Here is a 15,014-nt window from a genome sequence, read left to right as displayed (position 1 = left end):
TGTCACAATAAATGAAATTATGAATGTGTTGTGTCTCTTCTGGTGAAAGGTAAACAAATGTATAGTCTGTAGAATAGAAATTCTCAGACTGTTTCACCAAATTAAGTGTTTAAGGTCAGATCACTTTTGCAGTAATAAAGCTGCTGTTTTGTATATGTGCCGAGAGTCATCTAAAAAAATTTTTTATCATTGGACTTTCACGACTGGATTTTGTATAACCAAAGTGACCTGCAAATGGCATATTTAACAGTCCTTTAAGAACACACTTTTATGTAAGGTTTGAATGCTTTGATGTTTGGCGTACTTTTGATACTACGTAACGTGTAGTCCTTTAAGGTATTTTTAAATGTATTGGTGACAGATAGATGACATTGGCCCCATTCTTACGTTATGGAAAATAATTTTAGCAGTGACTTTCAATAGCTTTTCTATTTAAATATAAAATTATAAAGTACTCTCTATTTAAATTGTAAAAGCTTTTTCTAAAGTGTGCTCATGCCCTGGCCAGTGTGGCTTAGTTGGTTGGCATGTCTTCCCGTAAACTGGTAAACTGAAAGGTTGTGGGTTTGATTCCTGGTTGGGGCACACACCCAGGTTGCAAGTTCTCTCTTCCGTCAGGGCACGTGCTGAAGACAACTGATCAATGTTTCTCTTTCTCTCCTGAAAAAAAAAAAGTAATTTTGCCCAGGCAGAACAAAGTGGGGTTTTCATAACTGTAGACAATTTTTTTCTAGACAAAAATGTCTAAATAAGTGTTATTTAAATTAGCCTTTAGCCGATGTATTGGAGCAGCATTCTTTCCTAGGAGGTATTTTGTAAACCAGTCTTGCTTTGAATTGTTCCTAGTTTAGTTCTTCTGCTTTGGCTCTGAAGTAGTTTACAGTTTATTGATATTATAATGCTGCAGTAAACATTCCTGTGTATTTTTGCAGTCCTGAGTTCAGATCTCCCCATCCCCTCAACCCTCCCCACTCCCCAGGATGGTAAGTAAATTTAAATCTTTAAATAATGAATAGACACGATTAGATTGTTACATTGTTAGATTAGACCACTGAGGTTTACAATATTACTAGCAAGTAAAATGAGAGGTAAATTTCCTCAAGTGCTTGTGATGGATGCTTCCAGTCTTTTGAATTTTATAAATCTGATATTAAAAATAGTACTTTAGCCCTGGCTGGTGTGGCTCATGGTTGCAGGACAGTAGGGAGTACATGAGAGGCAACCCATACATTGCTGTTTCTCTCCCTTTCTGTCTACTCTCTTCTCCTCTCTCTAAAAATAAATAAATAAAATCTTTAAAAAAATAAAAGAATAAACAAATGGAACTTTATTTTTATATTTAAAAATTCATTTATTCTAGCCCTGGGTGGTGTAGCTCAGTGGATTGAGCACGGGCCTGCGAACCAGAGGATCGCAGTTCGATTCCCAATCAGGGCACATGCCTGGGTTGCAGGCCAGTTCCCTGTAGGCCAACTCCCAGCAGGGGATGCACGAAAGGCAACCATACATTGATGTTTCTCTCCCTCTCTCCTTCCCCTCTATAGATAAATAAATAAATAAAATCTTTAAAAAAATTAAAAAAAAATTCATTTATTCTAGAGAGAGGGAAAAGGAAGGGAGAAAGGGAGAGAAACATCCATCAGTTGCCTCTTGCATACCACCAACCGGGGACCCAGCCTGCAAACCCAAGCATGTGATCTGACCAGGAACTGAACAAGTGACCTTTTGGTCTGCAGTCCGAAACACAACCCACTGACATAACAACCCACCGAGCCACACCAGTCAGTACTTTATTTTTAAAATTTGTATCTCTTTAATATACAGACATGTATTTATTTATTTTTAGAGAGAGGGGAAGGAGAGAGAAAGGGGGGGAGAAAAACATGATGTGTGAGAGAAACAGCTTTTGGTTGCCTCTCTCACTCATGAAACCCAGGTGTGTGCCCTGACTGGGAATGGAACTGGCAACCTTTTGGTCCACAGGCTGGCGCTCAGTCCACTGAGCCACACCAGCCAGGGTGATACATACACCTTTTTAAAAAGGATTGATTAAATCCTTTTAAGAAGGATTTCCAACATAGTAAATTTCTCCATTCAGACGAGAATGCGTTTGTTTTGAAACTTCTTTGGAACTGTGAAAGACATTTCACATTCAGAAGGTGATTTATACTCCAGAGTATATAGTTGTAGTATGTCTCTAGGGTGCATATGTGTGGGTGTAGATACATAGTCTTGTAGATACAAGACTTAAAGCATTTAGTCAACAGATTAATGGATCACAATACCAGAAGCTGGGTTTAAATTTATGTTACATCTGTGTTTATATATATTTGAGAGTAGTATCAATGAGGTTTCTGAATGTTTCCATTGAAGACCTGAGTGCTGCTGCTGTATGGTTTTTAGAAAATGTGTCTTGCTTTCAGATATGTATCCTTTAGTAAGTTGATTAAGGAATACTCTACCCTAGAGCTTCCCTATGATGAACAGGTTAGAGGAGTACCCATCAGCCCTGGGGCAACTAGTAGGGCCCTTGGCCTGTCTGGGCTTGTCTGCTTACCTCAGCATTCCTTTACAAGTATTTTGTGCCCACGATACAAGAAAGGTTGGGAAGCACTGACTTAGCATGCTTTTTAGCTGTAAGTGGTCTTGATATAGCATAGAAAAATAAAAGTTATGAATGATGAGTAATCTATAACTGGAGAATTAGAGTGGATTTTCTTTTGTCACTTTTTATTAAAAGTTATTGTAGTATATTACCTACTAAGTACCAGTGCTGTTATTTTCTACAAGACTTAGACTTCATCATAAAATAACTTTGTGTTTGGATTTAAGCTACTTTTAAGTCTTGTGAGTGGGTTCTATAACCAATAGGTTATACAGGGTGGAGCAAAAGTAGGTTTATAGTTGTGAGTATGTGAAATATGGAGCTCATTCTTGTATTATTATTTATTATTGTATTATAGGAACAACTGTAAATGTACTTTTGTTCCAGCATGTCCAATGCAGTCTTCCCCCACAATTAAACACAGAATGCAATTTATTGCAGTTTGTCTTTTGCTCAATGGTAGTTTTTAAAAAAATATGTACTACCAAGTGGAGATTTAATTCATACTTACTAGTACTTGTAGGATCTTTTCTATAAAAAACACTACATCTTTCTAGCATTATTCTGGTTCCTAACTTAATTTAATAAATATTTATGTACCTTCATATTCCAGGTTCTGTAATTTAGGACTAAGAATACAGTAGCGACCAAGGTCGTCAGAGTGTTGCCCTCATGAAGGAGAAGGAGGGGTGGGGTTGTGACCAGATCTGTAAGTAATCTAATGTAGTAGTGAGTGTCAGGAAGAAAAAAAGACAGGATCATTTGCAGGGGTTAGGGGAGTGGTGTCTTGGCTAAAGTGGCTAGGGAAAGTGTCTTTAAAGAGGTCTTTTAGGTGGAGATCTCAATGATGAGAAAAGTCCAGCTTGCTTGTTTCTGGAGGTTTTAACCTTCCAGGTTAAGGGAATAGGTTAAAAAATCCCAAGATGTGAAGCTTGGCATATTCAGAAAGAAGTATTTTAGCTTTTATTCTGAGTCTTAAATGGGAGGGCCAGGATGAGTTGCATTTTAAAAATTGCTCTGGCCCTGACTGGTGTGGCTCTGTTGGTTGTGCTTTGTTTGTTAAAAGTGAAAGGTTGCTGGTCTGATTCTTGGTAAGACCACAGGCCTGGGTTGTGGGCCTGGGTCTGATTCTTGGTCAGACCACAGACCTGGGTTGTGGGCCTGGTCCTTGGTTGGGGCCATGCGAGAGGCAACCAGTGCATGTTTCTCTCACACATGGATGTTTCTTCCCCTTTCTTTCTCCTTTCTCTCAAAATAAACAAACAAAAATTTTTAAAAATTGATCTGGCTACTTTATACCTTTAGGTCAATCATTTCAGACTAGTGAGACACTCAAATGAGTCATTTCTCTCATCTGATTGTAAACTCCTTTATGTCTTCCTCATTAGTTAGGGAAAAAGACCTAGGGAGGAAGACAGGAGCTATGGGTGCCCCTAAAAATGTGACCTCATGGTAGCTGAGGCATAGAATTGGGAGTAAGTTGGGGCTCAGGTTTAAGTGCCAGAGGTGGAGGCAGTGTGTCATGGCCCTGCCACTTGAAGGCTGTGGGATCTTGTCCCATGCTTCCCCCTTGCAGAAATAAAATAGGTAGGTAGAAATTTATAGTGTAATAGTAAAATATAAAAAGAAGTATATAGGTAATGTTTAAGAAGTAAAAACTCCTCACAATTCTGAAATAATCACTGTTAATACTTGTTTATTATTCTAGATTTTCACTTCTTTATGATTTCCTCCCTCTTTCTAGATTAAATAAAAAGGTTCAAACTGTATTTTTTACTTTTTGTTCATCTCGGGTAGCTTTTTCTATGTGCGTACATATAAAAGTAGTTGATTTATTACATGGATATTAATATGATTTGTTTAATTCCCTATTGTCAGGTGTTTGGTCTCTTTCATTTTCCAGGGTATGAGCAGTGCTGTGGTGCAAACGCTTGCACGTACATCTTTATGCTCTTCCTGTAGGCCGAAATCCTATTGTAGAATTGAATTACTAGATCAATCTTTAGGAACATTTCAAAATTCTAATAGTTATTACCATATGTTGCAAAAAATGTTATGCTAAGACTGTGTGAGAGTAATGCCATGTTGTGATTTTGAGTAAATTTCTAAACCTCTTTGGTTTTCTCAGCTGTCAGCTAAGAATAGTTAATATCTTTCATCACCTCTTGACTTAGGCATGTGATGTGAGAAAAAGCTTTTAGCACATAGTCTGTATTTAGACAAAAACTACTAGTTGAAAAAAGAGGTTTGAATTAAATGAGCTTTTAATTCTAGGCCATTTAAGCTCTGACTAAGTGATTTCAGGTGTCAGTGTTACAGATGAGACAGTAAGGGCTCTGGAGTCAAAGCTGCCAGTTTTGAATCCCAGCTCTGACACTTAAAGCTGTGAGAATTTTTCTCAGTTGTAAAATTGAGATGTAATTCCTGCCTAGAGTACCACTCTTAAAGATTAGGTTGGATGATATGAGTAGGATGTGTATAGTCTATACTGTCTCATAATAGTAGGTACCTAATGAATGATGGCTATTGTTAATAATAGAGCAAAACAAGTTTCTGAAGGAGGAAGGCTTGAGAGGGATATGACTCTGTCAACTTTCTAAAGAAGGAAACAAACATTTCATTTCTATGTGGAATCAAATGTGTTTGCTGACTCTCTGTGGACTTCTATTGCAGTTTTCTTGTTGCCCAATTAAAACACTTGGTTATTTTTATTTAAGTGACTATCTCTGCTTGCTTCTGTTTATGAGCTTTGTTTCTACCCTGAAACTGAACTCAATATAGTGGTAGAAAGTTCATGGACTTTAAACACATACAATCTAGTTATTTTACCTATCACCCCAGTGTTCTGGGGCAAGTAGCATGACTCCTCTGTGCCTTATTTGTTTAAACAAATAAAGGGTGGCTGAAGAAAGGGATTTAAAATCTTATACAAATTAAATGAGGTAATTTATATAAAAAGTGTCTAACGTATCCTAGAAGTACCCATTTCTTTTCCTTTCTCGAAGGCTCACACTTTAGAAATGATTTCTCATAGTACTAATGTATTACTCATACTGAAGTGTAATGGCTCATACTTAATATACAATAACTGAAGAAGAGTAATGTAATTGTAAAGGTATTAGACTAGAAGTCAGGAGACCTGGGCTCATGTTCCAGGTTGCGTTTTAATTGGTGGTATACCCTTGATGAATCTTTTGATCTTTAGCCCCCACTTTGCTAATTTTTTAGTTGTCTATGAAATATTTTATAGAAATGTACTAATATGGAAGTTTTCTGATTATTTAAGCAGAAGGTATCACTTAAAGCTTTAAAATAGTCAAATCTATGGAATCAAGAGTGGAATGGTGGTTGCCAAGGGTGGGGGTGGGGGGAATAGAGAATTATTAATTAAAGTACAAAAAGTTTTTCTTAAGCAAGATGAATAAGATTTAGAGAGCTGTACAACACAGTACCTGTAGTCAACCACATTGTATTGTACACCTGAAAATTGTCAAGAGTATCTCATGTTGTGTTATTACAAAAATAAAATAAATAAGCAAAATTAAGTGCTTAAAAAAAAGGAAAGCCCACATACGACTGTTTTCACAATTTATATATTGTGCTGTTGAGTTAATTGCCTGTGTTTTAGAATTATTTGTCTTTTTTTTTTAACCAGGTTTAAGTACTGTGTAAACTGCATCAATGGAGCACATACAGGGGGCCTGGAAGACGATCAGCAATGGTTTTGGATTCAAAGACGCAGTGTTTGACGGCCCCAGCTGCATTTCCCCCACAATAGTTCAGCAGTTTGGCTATCAGCGCCGAGCGTCAGATGATGGCAAACTTACAGACTCATCTAAGACAAGCAATACTATTCGTGTTTTCTTGCCAAACAAGCAAAGAACGGTGGTACGTGAACAGTCCTCTCAGAAAATTTAGTTGTCCCTCTGTCCATAGCAAACATTATGTATCATGTTGCCCATCTTATAAATAGGCAAAATCTTCACTGTCACTTAAAGTCTTTATTAATTGCCTTTTCAGTTGAAGATTTTATTACTTTATATGGCTGTGTTCCTTTTACACCCTCTATTTTTCCCAACCCTTGGCCTTTTCTTACTGCTCTTGCCTGGTATGTCTTCTTTTCTGTACTTTATCCAAACAGATGGTACATTCTTATGGGGATATATTTCAAAGACTTTTCTTTTGAAAAGCTCTTTTAAACCTTACTAGCTAACTTTAAAAAGTTATTAATGATTAAAAACTTTTTACCTGAATATTAAATCAAAATTCTAACTTAATTTTTTTGGATATTATAGTCAAATACTTAAAATAATTTTTCTAGGTAATTTTATTTTCTTCTGTTAATGTTTATGGGTCCCAGGTAAAGCTGAAGGGGCTTCTAGAAATGAGGGAATCATCTTCTTTTCCAGAGCATTGGCACTAATCAGCTATTTCTGCAGAGCTTATTTTCGTAGTGCCAGTGACAGATTAAACTGGCACCATGGTAGGATGCTGCCACTCACTTTTCTGACACACCCAACTTTAAAAAAAATTACTGCACTGACTGGTGTGGCTCAGTGGGGGACATTGTCCTGCAAGCTGAAAGGTCGCTGGTTTGATTCCTGGTCAGGGTACATGCCTGGGCTATGGGCCAGGTTCCTGGTTGGGGGTGTGCAGGAGGCAACTGATGTTTCTCCCCTCCCCCGCCTTTCTCTCCCCTCCTCTCTCCCTCTCTTGGCTCCCTCTAAAGGTAAATAAATACAATTTTTTAAAAAAATTACTGCTCAAAAAAAACTTTCTACTATTCCGGGGGGAAAACCCACTTGGTTGAAACAGTAAAGTGAAGCTGTGCTCATTTTTCTGGTAGGACATTTGAGAAAACCTTAGTTCAAACTTCTATACCTCCTCCTTGCCCACTTTCCATTCTTTGTGTACAATCAGTGCATTATGTTTACTCTTCCTACTTAGGAGAGGAGCGGCAGGGTACTGAGACTGGGGGGTCCAATTCAGAGTTTTCAGTTTGTTCTAACAGTTCTACTCTTCCCAGTTTACTAATAAATTTCTTTATACTTCTTTTGTGAACCGAAGGAGCCTCCCAGTTATATAGTATTATATTTAGGTATGTTTGAACTGGAGGCAAAACTCAAAAGGCATTTAAAGTTTGAGTTAAATTTATTTTTGCTTCCTTCTCTAAAAATTAAAGTTTAATGATTGGCAAAATAAACAGTAATAATCCCCTTATATTTCAGCAGTGGTCTTTTACTTGCAAAATAATTTTTACCTACTATTTCAATTTCCTAATCTTAATTGGAGAGAGCTCAGGTGGGAAGTGTGAATGCAGTGGGAAGCTGTTGCTGCTGCTGGGTGTTACTGTGGCTATCTCCTATATCCCCATATTAGTGTACCTGGGAGACTGGGAAACTGAGTTTGGCATAATGATTAAGTGTATGGGTCTTTAAGACAAGCAGGCCCAAATTTATTTTGTTTTACTTCTAAAAAAATTATGTTTTGTTGATTATGCTATTACAGTTGTCCTGATTTCTCCCCCATTGCCCCCCTACCACCACACAGCACCCCCCACTCCCTCTGGCAATCCTCCCATCATTGTTCATGTCCATGGGTCATGTGTATGTGTTCTTTGGCTACTCCATTTTCTATGCTGTACTTTACATCCCCATGGTTATTCTGCAACTACTTATTTGTACTTCTTTTTTTTTTTTAAGATTTTATTTATTTATCTTTAGAGGGGAAGGGAAGGAGAGAGGGAGAGAAACATCAGTGTATAGTTGCCTCTCGTGTGTCCCCTGCTGGGAACTGGCCCGCAACCCAGGCATGTGCCCTGACTGGGAATCGAACAACGATCATCCAGTTCGCAGGCCCGCGCTTGATCCATTGAGCTACACCAGCCAGGGCTAATTTGTACTTCTTAATCCCCTCGCCTCTTCACCCATTCCCCCACAGTCCCCTCCCATGTGGCAGCCATCAAAATGCTCTCCATATACCATGATTCCGTCTCTGTTCTTCTTTGCTTAGTTTGCTTTTTTAGATTCAACTGATATATATATATATATATAATATATTTTTTTTTTCTTGTCTGGGAAGCTCTACAGCCCTTCAATTCTAATGATAGCTTTGCTGGGTAGAACAATCTTGGATGCAGGTGCCTGCTTCTCATGACATTGAATATTTCTTGCCAATCCCTTCTAGTCTGCAGAGTTTCTTTTGAGAAATCAATGGACAGTTTTATGAGAACTCCCCTGTAGGTAACTAACTTACTATCTCTTGCTGCTTTTGTCTTTTTATCTTAAACGTTTGCCATTTTAATTATGGTGTATCTTGGAGTGGGCCTGTTTGCGTCCATCTTGCTTGAGACTCTGTGCTTCCTGGACTTGCATGTCTATTTCCTTCACTAAATTAGGGAAGTTTTATTTCACTGTTTTTTCTAATAGATTTCCATTTACTTGCTGTTTATCTCCTTCTGGCACCTCTGTGCTGTGAATGTTGGATCCCTTGAAGTTGTCTCAGAGGCTGCTTATATTATCCCCACTTTTTTGGATTCTTTTTTCTTCTTGGTTGATAGCTGTGAGTTTATTGTCATTTTACTGTTCATAGTTTTTGATCTTCGATTTCTTAGATAAGTCCCTTTAACCTTCCCTATAATAAGAGGAACTACTTTATTAGTTCCTTTACCTTATCTGGGAAGCACTTTATCTGTCCTTTCATTCTAAATAAAAGCTTTGCTGGATGGAGAAATCTTAGATGTAGGTCCTTGCTTTTCATGACTTCAAATACTTCTTTCCAACCCTTTCTTGGCTGTAAGGTTGCCTTTGAGAAGTCAGCTGATAGTCTTGTGGTCACTCCTTTGTAGGTAACTGTCTCCTTTTCTGTTTCTGCTTTTAAGATTCTGTATCTTTAATCCTGGGGAACTTAATGATGATATGCCTTGGTGTGTCCCTCTTTGGTTCTAGTTTCTTTGGAACTCTTTGGAATTCCTGGAAGTCTGTTTCCTTCGCCAGATTGGGGAAGTTCTCCTTCATTATTTCTTCAAATAAGTTTTCAATTTCTTGCTGCTGTTATTCTCTTCCTGGTACCCCTATAATTCAGATATTGGAATGTTTAAAGTTGTCCTAGAGGTTCCTCAGCCTCTCTTCATTTTTTTGAATTCTTGTTTCTTCATTCTGTTCCAGTTGGATGTTTATTTCTTTCTTTTGTTTCCAAATCATTAATTTCAGTCCTAGTTTCCGTTCTGTAACTATTGGTCCCCTGAATATTTTGCTTTATTTCACTTTGGGTATCTTTCATTTGTTCTTTCATTTTGTGACCAAGCTCATTCAGTTCTGTGAGCATTTTGATTACCAGGGTTTCAAACTCTCCATCAGATAGGTTGGCTATTTTCTCATCGCTTAGCTCTTTCTCTGGAGTTTTGCTGTGTTCTTTCATTTGGGCCATATTTCTTTGTCTCGCTGCACTGTCCTGATTGGTCTGATTGACTGTTTCTTTAATTCCTTGGTTGTTGGAGTTCCACGCAGTTTGATTTTTCTGGCACTTCTGGTTGTTTATTGATTTTAGGTTGGTTGTTAGCCTCCTTTTGGTTGTGCGAGGAAGCAAAGGATTTCTATCTACACCTAAATTGTTCTTTATTTTGATTAGTGTATCCTTCATTTCTGACTAGATCTTTTTTATGTTGTTTAGGTCCTCACTAAGTTCCTTGAACATCCTTATAATCAGTGTTTTGAGCTCTGCACCTGATAAGATTGCTTATCTCCATTTTGTTTAGTTCTGTTCTGGAGTTTTGACCTATTTCATTTGGCCATGTTTCTTTGTTTCCTCATTTGGGCAGCCTCTCTGTGTTTGTTTCTATGTATTAGGTAGAGCTGCTTTGATTCCCTGTCTTAGTAGGGTGGCCTAATGTAATATGTGTCCTATAGGGTCCAGTGCCACAGCCTCCCCTGTTACTCAGGCTGGGTAGTCAAGGTTTGCCCTTTGTGTGGGCTCAGTCCAACCTCCTTTTAGAATTGAGCCTTGGTTGCTATTGGTATATCAATGGGAGGGATTTACCCAGGCCAGTCAGCTGCAAGGATTGGCTGTGACCACCAACCTCCACACTCTGTGGAGGATCAGCTGTGCAGGGGCAGGGTGATGATGCTTCTATGCGGTCTGTAGCACTGGGGTTTCCTGGGTGATGAAGGCCAAGGTCTGCCCCTACCTGAATTTTGCCTGGGGCCACCCTGCTTGAGCTATAAAAGCAACCTGAGATGGCTGCTACTTTTGCTGAGCTCGGAGATTCCCAGGCAAAACCAAGTAGAAAATCTAGGCTGGCTGCTGGTAGTGCCAGGTCTAGGGCTCACTGAGGCCAGCTGTTGTTTGTTTGATAGGATTTAGCAAGTTGTGAAGCATGAGCCAGATCAACCATTCATATGGAAAAGCAGTTTGGGTGGGCCAGACAGGTTGAAGGAGTCTCTATGGCACCAGCTTGCTGGCTTTGTTTGGGGAGGATTTAGAAAGGAGACAGTGACCTCTGCTCGCCTTGATGCCAGACTTTTCAATTTCTCCCTGTATGTCACTGGTCCCTTTCAAGCTGCTACCCAGTTGTTAGAGTTTAGAGAGAGTGAATCTGAGTAGGTAATTCAGTGTGTGTGGGTTCTTTAAGAGGAACCGCTTGGAGTCCAGAAGTTTCTTCTACCCACTCAGTCCCCACTGGTTTTTGCAGCCACAAGTTGTGGGGACTTATCTTCCTGGCACTGGAACCCTGGGTTAGGGGTGCCTGGTGTGGGGCTGAGAGTTCTCACCCCCTAGATATCCCTTCCGAATTTTTATCTACCATGTGTTGTTGATGGACCAGCCCATTCTGCTTCTGTGCTTGCCCTACGAGTATGGATGGATGTGGTTTCTTTAATTCCATAGTTGTCAGACTTCCTTTGAACTTGATTTCTGATGGTTCTGAGTGATGGGTTTTTTTTTTAAATTTTAGTTGTAATTTTGATGTGGTTGTGTGAAGATGTAAGCCTGTCTGCCTATGCTGCCATCTTGACTGGAAGTCCCCAGCAGACCAAAATTTAAATTTCTGTATTGCTTTTTATTAGCTGTGTCATTTAGATAGGTTACACAATATTTTGAGCTGTTTCCTGACCTTTATGAAATGAGGCTCATGCTGAATACAGTGGCTAATTCATAAGCAAAATGGTAGCTGTGATTATTTCTGAGTTTTTTTCTATGTCTTTGTATTTGTTGGCAGTCTTCAATTAAACACAGCTGGTAGTTGGGAACCCGTGATTTGGAAACTTGATTTCTCATACAGCTCATGAGAAGGTTCTGGCAGAGAAAGTTAGTTTCTCCTATTTCTTTGACCAGAGTAGGACTGTCTGTCTCTGGAAGAACCAGCTTCTTTCACCAGGTACCCAGCTGAGGAGTCACTTGCTGGCCAGCACCATCAGCTGGTTGTTTTTAATTCGGGTTGCTTCACTGATAGAACCCAAAATAACTCTCATCATCACTAAGTCACCTCCAGAAATTAGTAAGATTTAACTGACTTCAACATGTATCTATGGAGAGTTGTAGAGAGGAGAATGACAGGGAGGATGTATGTCTGATTTAAGTAATTTTAGAAGTAATAATTGGTAGTTGCTTATTTTTTGAATTTTTGTTGTGATTTATTTTGTAAACACATATCTTTGACTAACTGCTGTCACTGCGTACTGTCGTTGTTGGATGAGTGATGGAGCATAGTGGGGGCATTGCTGATTATTAGAACTGACTGATAAAACAGGTCAAAGTGCAGATTCCAGGGCTTCATTCCAGATTAACTGAATCAGAATCCTTGGCTGTGTCAGAGGGGAAAGGCTGGGAATCTGTATTTCACAAGCCCCTCATGATTCCAATGACAGTCACATTTGAGAACTCTACTAGACTGAGGATATTTAAAGAACTGTCTAGCTAGCTCTTAGAGTCTGTTACTTTTAATGGAGATTAATGATATATAATACAGGTACCACTTACAGTTTTCAAAATAGTACTGCCCGGTACTTGATGCAGGTCTTGCTACTGTTAATGTGTGTTTATTACTCTGTTTTCATTCTTGCTGTCTTCATAGTTCAGCTCATTGAATTTCACTTTAGTTACTTGTTTCGTTTCTGAAAAGCTAGAAATACGATCTTTTAAAGAGATCACTGCTTCAAAAAGCCTTTTTTAAAACATTTTTTATCCTCACCCAAGAACATTTTTTTCATTGGTTTGAGAGAGAAAGGAAGGGAGAGAGACAAATTGATGTGAGAGAAACATGGATCAGTTGCCTACTCTATGTACCTGGACTGGGGATCAAACCCACAACCTCTTGGTTACAGGATGATGCTCCAACCAACTGAGCCACACTGACCAGGGCAACAAACCTTTAAAATAACTTGTTATGGAACATTTTAAGTGAATGTTTTAAAATATTTAAAACCTTTAAAATAAATACAGAGTATACACCTCTCTCTGGGAAGGAGCTGGATCAGCCACTGTCAGCTGTTACACTTTCACCCAGTGGGGGAGCTTTACTCTAGCAGTTCCTAAACTGCAAACTTACATCCTGTTCTCCTCAGTGGCTGGCCATACTCTCTGTTATAGCTGCCTTACTTTTTGTTAACTTTATTGGCTTTAAAAATTCAGTGTATAGGGTTTTTATAAAACCTCCAAAGGTTTTAGTTGAAAATTTTATATAGCTGTCATTATTAACACCGTGCATACTCATACTTCCTCTTAGGCCTCTGAGTGCCTGCCTAGCTTTTGAGGATTGGGTATGGGGGAGTGTGGAGGGGCATATAATGCTGAGACTATCTGGCATGCTCGCCCATTTGTTTAAATTAACAGGGGATTTGTCCTTATAGCAAGGCAGAATCTTTCCCTTCCACTTCCTGCTTGCCCTAACTAGTGTGAAGTGCATGTGAGATGAAGTTGGTTTTGTTTTTAATGAAGATCATCTGGTTGAAAATAAGTTGAAATACAAATGTTTTATCAGAAAAACTCATGCTTGTCTACAGATCAGATTGGCTTATTTTTTTTCCTGGTGGATGTTTATGCTTTCATAAAGGTGAAATTTGTGAAAGGTACCTTTCAGTGAATTAGACAAATTAGAGATGTGTAAAGAGAAAGTTGATTATTTTATCTCTCCAACCCACTCTCTATCTTAATAGCTATATATTTATAGGTTCCCCACCTAAATAATTTTACTCTTTGTATTATTCTGTGGTGTCTTTTGTGATTCTGTTTCTGTTCTAGTTATTTGCTTAGTTCATTTTTTTTTTTAGGTTTGGTTGTTGATAGTAGTGAATTTGTCATCATTTTACTGTCCATAGTTTTTGATCTTCTTAAATTTCTTAGATAAGTTTCTTTAACCTTTCATATAATAAGGGCTTGGTGATGAACTCCTTTAACTTGACCTTATCTGGGAAGCACTTTATCTGCCCTTCCATTCTAAATGAAAGCTTTGCTGGATAGAGCAATCTTGAATGCAGGTCCTTGCCTTTCATGACTTGGAATACTCAGTTCCAGCCCCTTCTTGCCTGCAAGGTTTCTTTTGAGAAATCAGTTGACAGTCTTATGGGAAGTCCTTTTTATGTAACTCTTTCCTTTCCTCTTGCTACTTTTAAGATTCCCTCCTTATCTTTAATCTTGGATAACTTGATGATGATGTGCCTTGGTGTGTTCCTCTTTGGTTCCAATTTCTTTGGGATTCTCTGGAATTCCTGGACTTCCTGAAAGTCTGTTTCCTTTGCCAGACTGGGGAAGTTTTCCTTCATTATTTTTTCAAATAAGTTTTCAATTTCTTGCTCTTCCTCTTCTCCTTCTTGCACCCCTACGACTTGGATGTTGTAACACTTAAAGCTGTTTTCAGAGGTTCCTAAGCCTCTCTTCATTTTTTTGAATTCTTATTTCTTCATTCTGTTCTCATTAAATGCGTATTTCTTCCTTCTGTTCCAAATCGTTGATTTGAGTCCCAGTTTCCTTCCCTTCACTGCGGTTCCCTGTACATTTTTCTTTATTTCACTTTTCATAGTCTTCACTTTTTCCTCTAGTTTGTGATCAGACTCAACCACTTCTGTGGTTGATTGATTACCCGTGTTTTGAACTCTGCATCAGATAGGTTGGCTACCTCTTTATCACTTAGTTCTTTTTCTGGTGTTTTGATCTGTTTTTTCATTTGGGACATATTTCTTTGGGAGCACCTGTTGCATTGTAGGGGCCAGAGCCTTAGGTATCTGCCAGGGTAGGACAACCCACGTCACTGCATTGTGATGCTGTATATGGGGGAGGGGTCCTAGAGGGAACAGTGCCACTTGCTCAGCTTTCACCCCACTTTCAGTCACTTCCCCTGCTATCCATAAGCAAGTTGGGCCCTTCTGGTGCTGACTCCCAGTGGGCGAGTTTATGTTTGCTCTCGGACCCTGTGGGT

General features: G+C 38.8%; 1 protein-coding gene across 1 annotated transcript in view; it reads left to right on the top strand.

Annotated features, from left to right (window-relative positions):
• Positions 1–15,014, top strand: part of RAF1 (Raf-1 proto-oncogene, serine/threonine kinase) — an 82,838-nt gene that overhangs the window by 46,360 nt on the left and 21,464 nt on the right. Inside the window, exon 2 of the mRNA XM_037050863.1 lies at positions 6,261–6,493. Within this exon, the coding sequence (XP_036906758.1) occupies positions 6,287–6,493 (207 nt within the window). The 5' untranslated portion in view covers positions 6,261–6,286. The remainder of the gene's footprint in view (positions 1–6,260; positions 6,494–15,014) is intronic.

This window comes from Sturnira hondurensis, unplaced genomic scaffold (assembly GCF_014824575.4).
Source record: "Sturnira hondurensis isolate 20B ecotype Veracruz unplaced genomic scaffold, ASM1482457v3 Scaffold0000867, whole genome shotgun sequence".
NCBI lineage: Eukaryota > Metazoa > Chordata > Mammalia > Chiroptera > Phyllostomidae > Sturnira > Sturnira hondurensis.
The sequence above is the reverse complement of the archived record's forward strand: the minus strand, read 5'-3'. Positions and strand labels throughout refer to the sequence as shown.